The sequence below is a fragment of the Populus nigra genome, chromosome 5, assembly GCF_951802175.1.
Source record: "Populus nigra chromosome 5, ddPopNigr1.1, whole genome shotgun sequence".
Classification (NCBI taxonomy): domain Eukaryota; kingdom Viridiplantae; phylum Streptophyta; class Magnoliopsida; order Malpighiales; family Salicaceae; genus Populus; species Populus nigra.
The window spans coordinates 2,089,611-2,107,371 of record NC_084856.1 but is presented as its reverse complement, the minus strand read 5'-3'; the positions used below and the strand labels follow the sequence as shown (position 1 = coordinate 2,107,371).

The 17,761-nt window shown below is 35.4% G+C and overlaps 3 protein-coding genes across 3 annotated transcripts; 2 read left to right on the top strand and 1 right to left on the bottom strand.

The window, feature by feature from the left end:
- The first annotated feature begins 1,169 nt into the window (after window positions 1-1,169).
- LOC133693233 (gamma carbonic anhydrase 1, mitochondrial) lies at window positions 1,170-4,161 on the top strand. The gene is made up of 5 exons (XM_062114411.1): window positions 1,170-1,377; window positions 2,512-2,655; window positions 2,847-2,972; window positions 3,077-3,228; window positions 3,578-4,161. The coding sequence occupies exons 1-5, from the start codon at window positions 1,263-1,265 to the stop codon at window positions 3,854-3,856; spliced, it is 816 nt and encodes a 271-aa protein (XP_061970395.1). The 5' UTR covers window positions 1,170-1,262; the 3' UTR covers window positions 3,857-4,161.
- A 6,346-nt stretch (window positions 4,162-10,507) lies between these two features.
- Window positions 10,508-13,705, top strand: LOC133693112 (uncharacterized). The gene is made up of 8 exons (XM_062114234.1): window positions 10,508-10,783; window positions 11,217-11,480; window positions 11,611-11,682; window positions 11,820-11,858; window positions 12,181-12,288; window positions 12,524-12,621; window positions 12,750-12,861; window positions 13,165-13,705. Exons 1-8 carry the CDS (start codon window positions 10,580-10,582, stop codon window positions 13,411-13,413), a joined length of 1,146 nt encoding a protein of 381 aa, XP_061970218.1. The 5' UTR covers window positions 10,508-10,579; the 3' UTR covers window positions 13,414-13,705.
- A 708-nt stretch (window positions 13,706-14,413) lies between these two features.
- On the bottom strand, window positions 14,414-17,154 carry LOC133694708 (proteasome subunit alpha type-1-A-like). Its single transcript, XM_062116374.1, has 2 exons — window positions 16,656-17,154; window positions 14,414-15,112 (listed from the first exon to the last, which is right to left on the bottom strand). Exons 1-2 carry the CDS (start codon window positions 17,004-17,006, stop codon window positions 14,618-14,620), a joined length of 846 nt encoding a protein of 281 aa, XP_061972358.1. The 5' UTR covers window positions 17,007-17,154; the 3' UTR covers window positions 14,414-14,617.
- Between the last annotated feature and the right edge of the window lie 607 nt (window positions 17,155-17,761).

Genomic DNA, 17,761 nt, shown 5'->3' with positions numbered 1-17,761 from the left:
CCATGGTCGAGATGGGTTGCAGCAACGAGCATCTGTACGAGGGGAAGAGGTCCAAGGCCAGGCTTAAAAGTCCTTTAGGCTTGGAGTGCCCAAAAGTCTCTTTTTTTATTATTATTTTTTAGCATTTTTCACTGCCGTTATGCTTAAATAAAAAGAAATTCGGTTAAGGTGGCTTTGCTCATGGCACTACGGTACGGCATAAGAAATTTAATAAGAGCAAGTCCATGACAATTTAACCCCGCCTTGTAATTTGACCCTGACCCGGTTTAATTAAATTTGCAGAAAAAATAAAAAAATAAAAAAAAACTAAAACTACATTTGTTTTTTTTTGGATAGGAAAAAAATTTGGAGTTGACTAATATTAACATTACATGTCATCACAATTTAGGAGAGTCAATATCCAAATTTTAATATATAATTCAAGTTTTAAAAAATATAATTAAAGTGTTTTTCACTTAAAATATATTAAAATAATATTTTTTTTATTTTTTAAAATTAACTTTTAACATCAACACTTTAAAATAATGATTTAAATATATATATATATATATAAATAATTAATTTTAAATAAAATTTTGCCAATAGTTATTTGTACGTAATCTCGATTAAGAGCTGTGTCAGATTTAAATAATTTCCGAACATGCATGCTCCAGAATTCTTCGCAGCAAGCCAGAATTCAACCATTAGAGATGACTTTTAAAAGGAGAAAGTACTGTGCTGGACATTCACCAAAATGGTTTTGATCCATGAAACTTGTTAGATCTTACACTCGTTTGTTTTACATTTGAAAAGGAACTGCGCAAATTTATTTTTATTTTCTCAAGAGTAATTAATGTTAAAAATAATATAGTTTATACAACGATATTTAATAAATTAAATTTTTTATTTAAATGGGTTTTTATATGATTTTAAGATTTTCATATCTTAATATTTAAATAATTATGGTTTCAAATTTTATTAGTCAGATCTTCTCTTTTAATTAAAGTTAATTAATAATATAAAATAACGTATCAAAAAATAATATAAATAATATTTTACATCTTCCAATGTTGGATTTTAGAGAGCAAAACTGTTCCACGATGCCAGGGACCCTTTGGTAATTCGACCATGGTTAAAAACCCAATGTTGCCCTCCAATTCTCTGGGATATTCCACCCTACCCTCACAGTATCATTTCTTCAAATCCCCCACTGACCACACTGAGCTAAATTTCTCTTTACTCTCGCAGTCAAAGAAAACACCAGTTGATCAAAGGAGTTGGAGATGGGGACCCTAGGCAGAGCTATATACGCCGTCGGATTCTGGGTTCGCGAGACCGGCCAAGCTCTTGATCGTCTCGGATGCCGCCTCCAAGGCAACTATTACTTCCAAGAACAACGTAAGTAAGCTTATCATTTCTTTAAACCCTAGATCCTAATTAAATCTCTTTATAGCTTCATTTTCCATAATTAGATCATAGCATTAATTATCACAGCTCGCATTTGTAATGCGAATTTATCTGCGTGTTTTCTGTTTGTGAATTAGCGTAGATAATTATGTAATCGGAGTTAGTTCGCTAATTAGGTATGCTTGGCGAAATTATTTATGTGTTGGATTAATCATTGTGAATGTGAACATTTGGTAGAATTGATGATGAATTTTCAGATAATAATATTTGTTCCCCATGATTGAACCATGATTTTAGCCTTGGGTGGACTTATTATTGATGATGGTATTTTAGCTTTCTTGTAGTGGAGCAATAGAATTTGAGATTGTGATTGTTGAAGATGCTTGTCTCATGAGATGATAGGAGTTTTAATTGATAGGGTTTCGAGAGCTTTCCTTATCAAATTAGGAATTTCTAATTTTCTAATATTATAACTGAATCAAGTCTCTGTCTTGAACTAATTACGGTTTACAGCGTGAATCCTTATACATTATGGCTAAAAAATGTTCTTAGTTTAGCAATTACTATGATTTTCCATCCACCTCTTCTTTGCTCTTATTGCTTGGATGAAATCACTACTCCAAACCAATGCTTATAATTTTAAGTTGCACGTGTTTGAACTATAATGGAAATTTTATAGTATACCCAGGGAATTGTGAGTAGGAGCTTGCTATGAATTGGATTGTTTTATGAAATTCTATGAAGTACAATGGGGGTGCTCAAGTTTGGAAGATAGCTCTTTGATGCACACAGACCACCCTCATGAATATACCATGTGTTCAAGATTGGTTTAGGCATTTTAGTTCTCATGCTCAGTATCATCTGCCATCAAGTCTATTTGTGTCTATTAACTACATGTTTCTCAGTCCATCTCTCACTTCTTTTCATCAGCTCCTTATATGTGTGTCAACTAAACCAGTAGATGTGGTTGGGCATGATAATAATGCTTTTCACAGGCCTGTTTAATTTTGCTATTCTTTTACTGCTTTCCATTATGCTTCGTATTGTAAACATTATGGAATATAATTTGGGTTATGCTGTTCTAGCTTGTATTCAGCCATACATTAATTATGTCGTCTGTTTTAGTGTCCAGGCATCGAACTCTAATGAACATATTTGACAAGGCTCCTGTTGTTGATAAGGATGCATTTGTGGCGCCTGGTGCCTCTGTCATTGGGGATGTTCTAGTTGGAAGAGGATCATCCATTTGGTATGGATGTGTTTTGAGAGGTAAGATTTTATACAACTTGCTGCAGTATGTTTGATGCTTTTAATATAGAGTTTCCCCTTGAATATGCTCGAGTGCATGTAATTTTAGGACTAAGAACTAAAAATCTTTGGAGATTGTCCTTCTTTTTGGATTTTGCAAATAATCTTGAACTGTTTTTTTTTTTTTTTTTTTTTGGGGGGGGGGGGGATAGGTGATGTGAACAGCATCAGCGTTGGATCTGGAACTAATATACAAGACAACTCCCTTGTGCATGTGGCAAAATCTAATCTAAGTGGGAAGGTGCTACCAACTATCATAGGGGACAATGTTACTGTAGGTGAGCATTATGGTGAAGGTCATGTGTTGATTTTTACCAATTAGGTGGTCATATGTGCGATGCTTTCAAAATCTGTTCTATCCATTAAAATTTGAACTGGGCAGGTCACAGTGCTGTTTTGCATGGATGTACTGTTGAGGATGAGGCTTTTGTTGGCATGGGAGCAACACTTCTTGATGGTGTTGTTGTTGAGAAACATGCCATGGTTGCTGCTGGAGCCCTTGTGAGACAGAACACAAGGATCCCTACTGGAGAGGTATGTTGGCTAACTCTCTCTCTCTCTCTTTAAGAATACAAAGGTACTTTTTTTCTGGGTTTTTTAATTGGTGGTTGTTCATTTGCAATAAGATGCATCAAGGATATTTCCATCTATATTTGTAGAGATTGCCTGTTCTTATAATACACTTGAAGCTTTTTAACAATTGGATATGTAAATGAGAAGAATAAATTTCCAAATTTGGCTTAATCTCAAAAGTATTGAATGTTATGGTACAGTTTAGGTAAGTGTGCAGAAATGCCTTTGCTCATACTGCTTATGTGAATCTTTGTAATACATGCTAAAAACATGCAGAAACACCAGCTTCAGTTGTTTGTAATGTATGCAGGTATGGGGAGGCAATCCTGCAAAGTTTTTGAGGAAGCTAACTGATGAAGAGATAGCCTTTATTGCTCAGTCAGCCACCAATTACTCGAACCTTGCACAGGTTCATGCAGCTGAGAATGCAAAGCCTTTTGATGAGATCGAGTTTGAGAAGGTTCTTCGCAAGAAGTTTGCGAAGAAGGATGAGGAGTATGACTCTATGCTGGGTGTTGTACGTGAACTCCCCCCTGAACTTATTCTTCCAAAAAATGTCCTACCAGATAAAGAACCTAAGGCAAAATGAGCATTTTCTTGAGTTATTGTTTTGTAGAATTCAAATCTTGGGGCTTGTCTTTCAAGGATTATTTTTTGTTATTGCAAATACGTGAAGAAGGGATCACTTTCTTTCCTAATAATACAAGACATGTTAGGGTAGAATTTTGTTTCCATTTTAGCTTCTAGCTCTGCTTTTCATGTGGTTGTTCAGGCTCTCTTTTCTTCCATGGGAGAAACTAATGCCATAAAGCAGCATGTACCATGATGTTTCCTGTTCCTTGTACCTAAGATATTCGATTTCAATATGATTTTGTTGATCATTGTGATGTCAAATCATTTTGGGGGTTGAAATAACTAGTAAGTTCATGTTGGCAAAACTCGTGTCTGCATGTCATATTCTGGAGACTGTTCTGGGAACTTGTAACCAAAGAAGAAATATAGAAAGTTGAAGCAATGGTCCAGATATTCTCCAGAATAAAATGTTATAACGTTGAATCAACAACAGGATCGCAAAGCTATACGATCCATGCGATGTGTGTGGAAGAGAGGCAATGCTTCTGCTGTGAATGAGTGGTGCTTCAGCTAGTGCAAAAGATAACCTATCACTCTGCCGTTGGGTGGTGTGGTTGCTCGGCCGTTTCTTTTGGCACGGAAGCAAGTATGAGTCGAAAATGTCATTCAGCTGGGGAGTAGGATGCAAGTTACACTAACTTCGCCAATCATTTCTTAACTAGATGGGTTAGTGCATTATTTTCCTCCTTATTCATTCAGTTTTCTTCGTCAATGACATTATGAAAAATATTTTTTGATATCTTTGGACCTTGATTAAAAATGGTGCGCCACTGGCCCATTTGTATGCTTTGATGTGTGAAGTGATGCGTTATCCGTTGATGTGAAGTGCGGGGAATAGACCAGGAGATGGGGTTTTGATTTGATTTTCGAAATGCTTAACGAGGAGGGTTGAGGAGCCTTTTATATGGGGCGGCCGAGGGTTCAGGGACGGCACAAATTCAGGACACATTCTGAGCTGGGCCGGGGTATGTTGTTGGATCAAGTGACGTTATTATCATTTGCCCTGTCATTGGTAGTCTTTCAACCTTTTGTGTTTGTTCTCTCTTGAATTCGTGATAAACGGTTTTCACTGTTTCTTGTTGAGCGCTTCACACAGTTTTCGAACTTGCATTTTTCATTTTGCTATGCAATGGTCTATCAAACGTTGTTCTAATGTTTCAGCAGTTGATTTGGCAACTTGTGAAGGTAAAGCATTGGCTACTTCACCCTACTGGAAGCTAACCCATGTGCCCAAACCCATATGCCAACTCTAAGCAAGTTTAGGGAATTGCCGCATATTGAGGGAGACCCCAGACGTGGTGGGCCATCCTTTAATGGCTATTTGGAGTTTGACCAGAAATATAATGGGAGCTGGATTCTATGAGAAGCTTAATGCTTTGATTTTTAAGAAGATAAATGTTGTGGGATGGAAATACTCGATTGGATGAAATTAAATGTAGATGGATGTAATAAGAACAATCAGGTTTAAGCAGCTGCTGGAGGATTAATTAGGGATTCTATGGGTTATTAAAGATTTTGCTATTAACAAAGGGATTTGTACTTCAATTTGTGCAAAGTTATGGGCAGTGATTATAGGGTTAGAGTTAGCTTTATCTTTATGTTTTCCCAAGATTATTTTGAAATTTGATTTTTTAAGAGTAGCGTGTCTGATTTTGAAGCAATACGTGAAAGTTGATGCTATTTTTATCTTGGTTAACAGAGCTCGAGAAGCTCTAAGTAGAGATTGAGTAATTATAGTGCAGCACATTTACAAGGAAACAAATGCTGCTACTAATTGACTCGCTAACATCCACTTTCCAAGGAGGATTCAACTATTAATGATCCTCAAGAGAATTTGTATTGATTTTTATACTATGATTTAATTGGAATAATATTATCTCGTTTAACTTAATTTGGGTTTTAATCTCGATTTATACCCAAAATAAAAAAATTTCTTAGCAAGTTTAGAGATGCAATTATTTCAACAACAGACGTGATTAGAATAGTTCAAGCAATTGTTTTTTATGCTAATCGGATCTGGAAAAGGCCAAAGATGCAATTCTCCGTGATTTAAGCCGTCTTCAAGTTGAGAAAGACAAAAGAGGTCGTCCATCTAATCATGTACCAATCCAGAATCTCCAGCCTGATTTGTTCGTGATCCCTCGTTGGGTTTTTCCTCTCTAGTCTTTCCTTGACATGCTCCTTCTCCCTTTATTTCATTTTTAGTGCTGTTTTTCCTTCGTTATGTTTCTGCGCCATTGAAGGGGTGCACAGTGGTAAAATTGAAGTCTTCCAAGGTCTGGCCTTGTGATTCATCGCAGCAAAAAGGATGCTCAGGATTTTTTATACCGACACCCCCTTTATTCCTCCCTGTTTACGTATTGGCCATTCATTGCAAATCATGGAGGCCATGTTACTTTTATTTTCCTATTGTAAACAATATCGTAGTGGTTGCAGCTTTCTGATTGTGCTAGTGGGTGACTGATTATATAGGATTTTAAGCTTTCATCAGTCACCATTATAGACCTTAGCCATAGGGTGAGGCGTGTAGGGGAGCATCCATCTAACGAGGAATAGTGATCGGGGACAATTTAGTTTTTTATTTTTTAAACATGGTGAAAATACTTCATTGTTCTTAAAAGCTAAAAAAAAAAAACCTTTTCGTACAGGTTTTTTGTGTGTTTTATTTATTTATTTATTTATATGGTAAAATGATGTTATTACCTTTGAAGACTAAAAAAAATTGATATTGCAAGGAGGGTTTTTTTTATATATGTAATATATTTTTTATGCAATAAAATGACATGTTTAACTTTTGACTGAAAAAAGAACTACGGCTGACTTGGGAGGATGTTTTGGTATTTATAGCATAGTTTTCTATAATATTCATATGCTATTGGGATATGTTTAGTAATTTTTATTATTGAAATATTAATAAATAAATAAAAAGTATGACAAGTATTATACATTTGTTTGCGCTTCAACGTCTCGTGCGCCATTCTAGAGGCGCATGGAAAGTATTATGATAGTAAAAATTGTCGATCGTCGTCTCATCCACCACTTAAGGTGAAGGCAATGTTGTTGGAGTGGCACATGTAGTTAGGATGGCTATAGTTCGGCGGCTATGGAGTTTTTTCCTCCCTCCCTTCTTTTATCTCTCATAAGTCTTAATATTCATGTTAAACCTTTAAAAATTCAGTTTTATTCTCAAGTTCGTTTTCGTTTTGAATTTGGTTTTGAATTTTTTAATTTCTTTGACATTAACTCATTGAGTCTTGAGCCTCGTGATTTTATATTTTTGGGCTATCTTTATCTCATAAATTGAGTTGCAAGTTAGTCGAATTAACCTAGGTTGACTCGGGTTTTTTTAAATTATTATTTTTATTTTATTTTATTCCTTGCTATTAAATTATTGACCCTTGAGCGTTTTAGTTTTTTCCACTTTCATTTGTGTGGGTTATCCTGGGTGCTGGGTGGTCAAGTTAACACGTGATGCCTCATTGTTTTTATCATATTTTTTGGTTTAACTTTGGTTTTTTTTCTAGGTATTTTTTTAAAAAATTATTTTTAGATCTCGATCTCATATCGTATTTGATGGGTCTGTAAAGCTAACCCGACTTGACTCGAGTCTTTTTCTTTGATGTATCTTTTTTTTTAATCTGATGAGTTTTTTTATATAATTTTATATTAGATTATTGGACCTTGAATTTTGTGTGTTTTTTCAATTTTTTTATAATATTATTTTCATCTCATAATTTACATAATATATTAGTTAAATTTACCAATATTGACTTTATTGTCATCTAAATATTTTTATTTATTTTATTAAAAATTAACACAGCCTATAACGTAGAGCCACCACTTTAGTTCCTTATCCATGGGATACCTTTGATATCTATCATCTACGAGCTTCTGTGAGCAAAAAGAAAAGGTGGGGAAAAAAACAACGAGCAGTAGCATGCGTGAACAAAATAAAGTGCCAGAAATTCAGATTGTTTTGTGTTTTTTAAAAATTTATTTTGAGGGCAGTGTATTTTAGCTTGTTGGTTTTTAAAAATATATTAAAATAATATTTTTAATATTAATAAATTAAAATAATTTAAAAATATTACAAAAATTATTATTTTTTCAAAACACAAAAAAAAGCGTGTGATGCTCGGCTCTTTGCTTTTGGGCTCCCTGGCAAATTTATTTTAAAGTGACTGATCCGACAGAATTTCTGCCACGCAGAATTGTCAGCGACTCGTGCCTGGCCTTGTCAGATTATCTCTAGCCTACTACTGTGACGCGATAGTATTTTTTTCAAAACAACATTTCACCGCACCTTTTGTTGTGAAAAAAAAACAAACAGGGCCCTTTCTGTGAAATGAAAAACACGTTAGGTTCTAGCAAGGTAGAATTTTATTATTTGATTGTAAGTTAATTATGAATTGTATTTTATTTTTTCTTGTTGTGTAATAAGATTAAAAATTTAATTTAGCAAGGTAGAATTCATACAAGTTTTAAGTTTGAGGAATTGATTCAGATAAACATATTACAATTTTTTTCTTTTTATTTTTTTTTTATAAATCAACTTGGTTAGCAAGATCATGTTAAATTAATTCTCACATAATTTAATTTAAAACACGTAATATAAGCAAAGAGTTAGGTCACATTATTATACGATAATGCTGAAAAGCTTTTGAATATCTACGTGTTATTTTTTTACATTTAATTTTTTTTTAAAGTTTAAGCCACAACGATAATGCAGAAATAACCTAGCTTCGCACTACTCCTGAAGATCAATGAAGCTCTTCTACTCACCAGGGGCGAAGTATTGAATTGTTACAGACACGATCATGCTCCATACTTTTATTGGATGAAATAAATGAGATATTTTTCCCATATGATTGGCCAATGACTGTTTTTTTAGTTATAGATTTTTGTAGTATACGATCAGTAATTATATATTACAAGAGCTAGCGGAATTAAAAAATGTTATTACGAAAATAAAAGTCTGAAATCATTGTAAATTCCTTTTATTTCCCGGTGACAATTCCAAATAGAAAGAAACTGTGTAGTAGTTCATGATATTTCAAAACGTGATGGGGTTATTTTTTAAAATGTAATTTTATTTTAAAATATATTAAAATAATATATTTTTTATTTTTATAAAATTAATTTTGATATTAATATATTAATTTAAAAATACTAAAAAATATTAATTTAAAAAAAAAATATAAAAACTTTATTTAAAAAAAAAAACGTTTTTAAAATCAATCACACTCGTACTCACAGACAGAATTTCTCTTTTTCAGGGTGAGATTTACTGTTTGGTGTTAGTTGCTCGTTTTTACCAGAAACACATGCTTAAATTGAGGCATGAAATAAGTGTTATTTTTCACATGGTACAATTTTTAACGTGGCATGTGCTTGAATAAGTTCAAGTTTTTTTTAAAAAAAAAAAAATTAGGCGCATCAAATAAATTTTTTAACAAAAATAAACATGAATTTTTATTAAATTATTAAATCGAGATGAAATTCCACCACCACCTTGTACATACATGGCTGTATAATTCATCAACTCATTATAATTAATTAGGTGAAAATGTCTAAATTGGGCTAAAAAGTTACTAGTTAAAAAATTTCTTCGTCTTTCTAGTTACTTTCAAGTTTCTTTATGGGATTTTAATTTGATTTGGTTTTGATTAACTTAGGTTATTTTAGCCATATTTAAACAATTATGTAACTTATTTTTAAAGCATAGACTATTCGGATTAAACATGCTAATTATTTAAAAAAACTAAAATTATAATTTTTAAGACTTGAAAAATCTTAATTTTATATCTCTCTATCATGCATATATGCTCGAACCTATTTTAAATCCAAATAATTCCATGAGCCTCAGATATTGAGTCCTTTATTCATTTTTAAGAATACTAATATTAATATATTGTGCTTGTAGGAGGACAAGGGCCACAATTATCCCGGAATATTGTTACTCGGCGATCGGCATCCTCACCCCGGTCCCACCCACCTACCCACCCACCGCACCCTTCCACAGACACAGCCCTAATTGATCCTCCATTAACACCAATATTTTCATGAGGTTACTAATTGAGCCCCCGATACTAACTTATAATCATATTGATCCCTGTGCTCTTAATATTTTCTCAATGTACTCTATTTAAAGAATGTTTTTTAATATGGTCCTTTTGTACAATTAACTACTAATTCTTGGCATGTCAAAAAAATGAACATTTGTCTAGCATATGAAGTGTGTTAAAGGGGGTGTTTGTGCCCTTTGTTTTTGGATGCTTTTCAAATATTCTTTTAACTTACAAAAATATCGAATTAATATTTCTTTAGTGTTTTATAATGGTTTTAGTGTGTTGATGTTAAAAATAAAAAAATCTAGAAAAAATTTATCTCGATGAATTTCTAGCAAAAACACTATTTTAAAAAACATCTTAGTTATAATACTAAATACGAAATGCCAGGTGTTGAAACTAATAGTAATGTGTATGAGAATTAGATGGAGGAAAGGATAATAAAAAAGAGTAGAGGGTCTACACTAAGAAAACTCTATGTTACAGGGACCAAATGCTATATCCTTAAAAAAGAGGGTTTCCCAGTGTAATTGGAGTACTGAAGCAAATCTAATTCTAGGAGTGTATAAATAGAGAGTGAAGATGCTGAGGTGAGAGGGCAAAGGCAGGCTATGGGGGTGATTACTGCTAATCAGAAAAACCTCGCCAAGATGGGAGCTGAAGCCTTGCCTAGGAATGACGAGATTGCTGCTGCTGCTGTCTCTTCTCATCCTCTCATACTTGGTCTCCAGCCAGCAGCTCTTGTCGACCACGTGGCACCTGTTGATTGGTCTTTGCTTGACCAAATCTCTGGTGACCGTGGTGGCTCTATGCCTGTACTCTCTCTTTCTTCAATCTCCTAACGTTTTAACTTGATTTTGGATTCTCATTGTTTTATTGGCCTTAATTTTGTCTTGTCTAGCTTGTTTCATGTACAATTCTGTACTTTTTATAAAAAAGATTGCATCTTTTCTTGATTTGTGTCCATGGCCTTTTGGATTTTGATGTTTTTTGTGTGTCAGATTCTGTCTTTGTTTTTTCAATTTAATCTATGTTACTACTAGACACATTCAGGGGGTTTAGATCAATTTTCTCATTGAGTATTTTTGCTAGCAGTTTCTCCTTACTTGAAGTAAGACTCCTTGTCAGTACATTAACCAGCTCGCATTAGTCTTTTCCTTGTGTTAGCAATATTGGTAAAAAAAGGATGGTGATGTTGTTAGTTGGGTGATTAATGGGGATTTAGTATTTGTGTTTTGGATTGTGTAGGTTGCAATTGAAGAGCTTGACCATATACTAGAAGCGGTGAAAGCACATAAGCTTGCTTCGCCTGATGAATTATCTCCTATGAAGACCATGGCTGGCGGCAGCGTAGCAAATACCATTAGAGGACTGAGTGCAGGCTTTGGAGTCTCTTGTGGGATTATTGGGGCATGTGGGGATGATGAGCAAGGCAAGTTATTTGTGAGTAATATGAGCTTTAGTAGAGTGAATCTTTCGAGATTGAGGATGAAGCAGGGACACACAGCTCAGGTGATCTTGATTTTTTTCTTGTAAAACCAAAATAACTATTGGTATTTTTTATTTTATTTTATGTTTTACCAGTGTGATTCAATTCCTGAAAGCTAAAATCTAAATCTTGTTTGTAACTATTTTCTGGCAGTGCATTTGCATGGTTGATGAATTAGCCAATCGTACAATGCGACCCTGTCTCTCAAGTGCTGTCAAAATTCAGGTGCATTATTCTTTTACGTCTTTTGCAATTCTTTTTTGGTTCAAGTTTTGGGTGGTTGTCAATTTGGAGGGTTGACTAGGCCTTTTTATCTAGATGAGGCTTTTTCTAACCATTTGTATATTTTGTTTCCTTTTCAGGCGGATGAATTGACCAAGGAGGATTTTAAAGGCTCCAAGGTTAGGCATCTCACTTTTAGTTCGTTGATCAATTCCACCCATCACTTTGGTTTTCTTGTTTTTATTTTTTACCTGTCATTTTTAGGTTTTCATGACGGTTCAGTTTTCCACAATTCTATATAGGAGTTGGACTAAAACTGAACTCCAAATATGAAATATTTAAACAAGTTGTTTGAAGAAATGTTTTTGCATAAAACTGCTGTCTCATATTTAAGATAAACTCGTACCTGCACACTTGATCTGTTGTTTCAATTGGTTGCTCTTGAAAGATATTGAAACTTACTTGACTGGAGACTAAGTTGCTAATATATCTTTATTACAGTGGTTGGTGCTGAGATATGCAATATTCAATTTGGATGTTATTCAAGCAGCTATTCGGATTGCAAAGCAAGAGGGTCTTCTTGTCTCATTGGATTTAGCCAGTTTTGAGGTATAATCTCTACAAATTTATGCACAATCGTTTAGCTCCAATCAATGGAATGGTTCGTTTTGGTTTCAAAATAATTTTAGTATCCAAAATAATCAATGAAGTGGTCATTAACAATGTGTATTAAAACAGCTTTTATTTCCGGGCAACAAATGTTGTTTCGTAGTTGATATGAATTTCAGTGAATTATAATGTAATATTATGGTGTGGGCCTATTAACTTGTGTGCTTCTGGCCAGATGGTTCGAAACTTTAGATCATCTCTTCAACAGTTACTGGAGTCTGGGGACATAGACCTCTGCTTTGCTAACGAGGATGAAGCAATGGAGTTGTTGAGGTAACCATCAGTTGGTTATGTTCTTCGCTTGATATGCTGAAGTTACTTAGTTGTAGAGTTTTGCATTTGTATTCTGGAATCTGTCCTAAACCTTTCTTTGGTTGCTGATTCTCTTAAAATGGCTGTAGGGGTGAACAAACTTCTGACCCTGAGGCTGCTGTGGAATTCTTGGCCAAACATTGCAAGTGGGCTGTTGTGACTTTAGGTGCTAATGGTTGCATGGCAAGGCATGGAAAAGAGGTTAGTATTGCCTCGTTGACTTGAGGCCTTTTCTGCTCGCCAAAAGGTTAGCTCTGGGAAGAAGTTTTCCCATTCGCTCAAAAATTTGCAGCTGTGACCTTCTCTTAAATTGTTAGGCTCTGCCTTTATGGACCTTAAAAATATTAGACTTGCTGCTGTATCAAGGGGAGCATTAGCTAAAAATGTTGTGGATGCTGCTCTCAGCTTCCATCTCCACCCGTTCTACACCGCACCATGTTATTTGCATTTTTCCTTTCAAGTCTATTACTACCGGCATTGTATTAAAATTTCTCAACATGTCAGATCGTCCGAGTTCCAGCTATCGGGGAAGCAAAGGCTACTGATGCCACTGGAGCAGGAGATCTCTTTGCAGGTGGGTTTTTATATGGACTGATCAAAGGACTATCTTTGGAGGAATGCTGCAAAGCCGGTGCCTGTAGTGGTGGCTCTGTCATCCGTGCACTTGGGGGTGAGGTAACCCCAGAGAATTGGCAGTGGATGTATAAGCAGATGCAGATCAAGGGCCTCCCTCTTCCTGATAACCGCAATTGATGTCACACCTATTATAGGATTGATTCCCCCCTCTCTCTTGTCAAGCACTGTAATTTTTCACCCTCTAAAGGGACAGGCAGCTGCTGTTGCACTTTGGGCTAATTTTATGAACCCAAGACAAACCATTTCTCCACGGACAGCACACCAACATAAGCGTTGTTGTCTCTAGATTCAATAGAGTTCGTTCTGAGAAACCTGGGTCTAACTGGCTTTCTTATCCTCTTTATTTCTGCTGCATGTATTTAACAAAGACAGCATGGACAATGACAAGGACCTGGCTTTGAGCTGAGTACGTGCACTTTGAGCTGAGTACGTGCACTTTCTTATCACTTCACGCCAAAAAATCCAATTGCAATAGAATACGTATTGAGATTCATAATGTCGCTTTATAACGGGTATTTTTGAGTAATCCATAAAGCTTAGCTTGCCTAGGCAAATATGCATAACGGCACAGCCTCTCTCTGTCTGTGTTGAGGCTGTGAAATTGGAGGGGCATTTAATTAAAGAATGACAACAAAGCCTTGAAGTCTGAAGGATCAATATTTGTTTTTGATCAAGTAAAATATTAATCCGGCCTCATAATGTGGGGTAAGATGAGAATCGGAAAAGGATAAAAAAGAGAAGAGGCAGATGAAAGAACAGAAAGGGCCCTTTCTGGTTACCAAAAGCAGCTCTGAAAATGCTTTCAACCTAAAAGGGACAAAGCCCAAAAATTATCCACATAAACTGGGCCAGAGAGAGGCTATAATAATCCCAGTCTTCCCAAAATTATTCGTGACTAGCCGCCAGCTCCCTTGCCTCAACTTCAAGAGGATCCATCAATGGCCTGCTCTATTCAACGTGATTGGGTAGCTTTTTTCAAATTGATTCAATTTGGAAATAAAATATTATGAAGTGTGTGGTGTGGGAAATAGTCACTTCAAAGTGAATTCTCACTAGATAACATTAATACATGGAAACAAATTTCATAACAGGTACGGGGAAAAAAAGGGACACTGAGTTTGAGATCATAAATCACGGATAAGCTCGCCAAAGGCTAGCATAAAATATGTTTGCACAAGTGAAGCAAAGTAAATTCCATAGAAAAGGAAATCCAACAAAAAAATGTTTTCCATGGCGTCTTTCATTTTTGAATAAATTCGGAAAGCACAAGCTAGAAAACATCATCTAAAGACTAGGGCAGAGAAGCAGCTTGTTTCTTGCATCATATTTCCATTGGAGCCGCACCTTCATCAGCAGCAGCAGCAGCACCCTCATCACCAGTAGCGCCCCCCTCAGCGGCAGCATCCGGTTCGGCGGCAGCATCTGGTTCGGCGGCAGCAGCCTCTGTCTCAACCACAATCTCAAATGCATCAATCAACTTTTGGACGGTTTCCTGATCCAGTATATGGAATGCCTCATCAACTCCTAACACAGCAACAGTGCAGATAGAACTCTTGAGTGTTTCTCCTTGTAGGGTTTCTCTGACTGCAATGAGAGCATCCTTGATCAAATCATCCCTTGAAGAGTCCGAAAAATTCTCAAATCTGCGTTCCAGGTATGTCTTTGCAGCTTGTGAACGGGATCCTATTGCAAAGGCCTGGTATTCAAAGTAGTTCCCACTGGGACAATTGTAATAGAGGTGAGCTCCAGATTCATCAGTGCCACCTACCAGCAGACCAACACCATAAGGTCGTTTCCAAGAACGTTGGGTACAGACCTGCCACTCAGATATGTATAACAACTACAGATGAGTAGAGCACTGGTAGAATAGCATGGAAATATTGATACATTACTTTATGATCAAACACTGGAAAGAGAATATAGCAACCCGGATTATACTTAGATTGCATAGTGAAGCTACAATACACTTGATATGACCATGATGCATTCAGTGAAAGATCAAACAATCATCCATTCCTTACATAAGTAAAGATTCACCTGTTGATCTAATGGGCAGATATAGAACTAAAATTAAATTTAACTCCAAAACAATCAAGTAAAACACTTCCTACTATGGTACCATCATTTTTTTATTTATGAATATGATACTGATATGCGTGTGTTTATTGAGGATGACCTTCTACAAGGATGGTTTCATTGGTATTGACTTCTCCAAGCTCATTTCGCTTGGTGAGCAAAGAAAATCTCCTTCAATTTTTTTTTTTTTTTTTGAGGGGGGGAGGGGGGGTGGTTTCACAAGTTGATACTCAATCCAAATTCCAAGATTTGAACGTTAAAAAAAAAATATTTGGGTAAATTAAGGCATAAATTTGTGTTGTGTGTTGACACGTGGAGAATGGTGGAGAAGGTGTCCCTTAGGTTGTACATATAACTTATGAAACATCAGCTTACCATAGCTAGAGGAAAATCCAAGTCATCAAAGCTTAGTTATGTAACCCTTAAGTAGGAACAAGTTGCTAAGGCTACTCATACATAACGCATATTGGGGATGAGCTTTAAATTTGTTGATACTTCAACAATAAAAATCATTCAGGTTTAACTTAAGAATAGCATCTCTTTGATTTTGTAAAACTCTCATAATGAGATGCCAGCTTCAGTTGCTGGTAGATTGTAATCATATCCACTATTACAAAATGGTTCAACATTGGAGGACTTTAATACTCAAAAAGCATATGATATTAAAATACTTGAGACTATTGTGATTAGAGTATGTGATTACAAACAATACCCAAAAATCACAAACCAGGGAGCCCCTATTAACATTCATCGAGGCGAAGATAAAAGCCTCAAGAAAAAATAAATGCGACTAGACTTGAACTCATGTTGAAATCTAGCAATATATGTCACTCTTAAGCCCTAGACTAGGAACTTCTCAAAGATTGAAGCTCAATTTGTCATGGATAAGTTGACGTTCTTTAAAAAGCTACAAAACAGCGATCAATGAGAGCTCATTTCAGAGAAAACGCCAATTGCCAACCAATTATTTAGCAACACAGAGGCACATTAACCTTTCTGTGGTGCTAAAGAAAGTAGCTTGCACAGAGATTAATAACCATTGCCCTTTCTTCCCTTTCGCAATCTCTACCAGCTTAAATGCACTGGAAAAAAACTTTCTTTTTAGTTACAATATACCCAGAATTTAGAATTCAAAAAACCCCAATTTTTTCCCAACTTCAGGTTCTTAAATCAACAATCACTCACTCAAATTAAACACACAACCAAATCCCTAAACCCCACGATCTAACAAATCAAACAAAAGCTACAAAAAAGTTAGGGCTTCTGAGATTAAGTAAACAAACCTGAGCCTTATCAGCGAGCTGAACGACAAGGCGACCAACAGGAAGCGGAGACTCGTAATTGAAACTGTAATTTATACATTCAGTTCGCATATACCGAGACAAAACACGGCCGTCGGCGGTGAGTCCAGCGATGGCGACACCGATATGGTCATCGACTTTAAAAATCTTCTTCTGGTGAGAAGAGAGTTCAGAGTTAGCTTTGTTAACGCATGCGAGAACCACGTGAGACTTGGATCGGAGTCCAATCGCCGCCGAGCCTTGCTTCACTGCCTCCATCGCGTACTCTACCTGAAATAATCGACCAGCTGGACTCCATGTGGTAACGTCGGTGTCGTATTGATTCCTAAACATTGTTGTTGTTGTTTTATGTTTTCACTCTCTTCTCTTCGATTTGATGCGATGATGTCTGGTCTTGCTGGAGTGTTTACAAGGGTGTTTTCTTTATGGACAAGTTAGGAGCCAGAAACTTGAGAGAGAGTTCAGTCGATGAGTCGAGGCACTGTTCTTGCTGGGTTTTAATGGGCTCAACGTGTCGAGCCGGATAAGAGTTAAGTGGGAATCTGGGATTTATAGCCCATTATGAGTCCAATAGCCTAGAATTATTGGGCTCTTTATAACATGGGCCGATGGGGTGGCCTATAGGACCCACAACTATATATATATAAAAACTTGAGATTTGGTTTTTTCTCATGTTGTTTTTGAAATATAACAGACCATATTTTAAATTTAATCATTGGTTTTAAATTGATTAAATAAGAAAAACAAAACAATTAAGATTAATTTTTTTTTAGTTTTCTTATCCAATTATACATGGATGATGGTTTTTTTGGGTAACACGCGGTTGATTAATGCGTGAATGAATTATTATACATTGAAAATAAATATAGATTGAAAAATAGTATTTAAAATTATAGTTGGTAATATAGAAACAAAAATATATAGCACCTGTAATTTTATATTTATTTTATTCAAGTTTGATCCTATTAAAATATTGAGATTTTTTTTGGAATATTTCTATAATTTTTTTCTCAGCATTCAGTGAAAAAAATTTGATTGAAAAGTTTTTCTTAAAATACATATTTCAGCAAATATTTAATAAATAATTA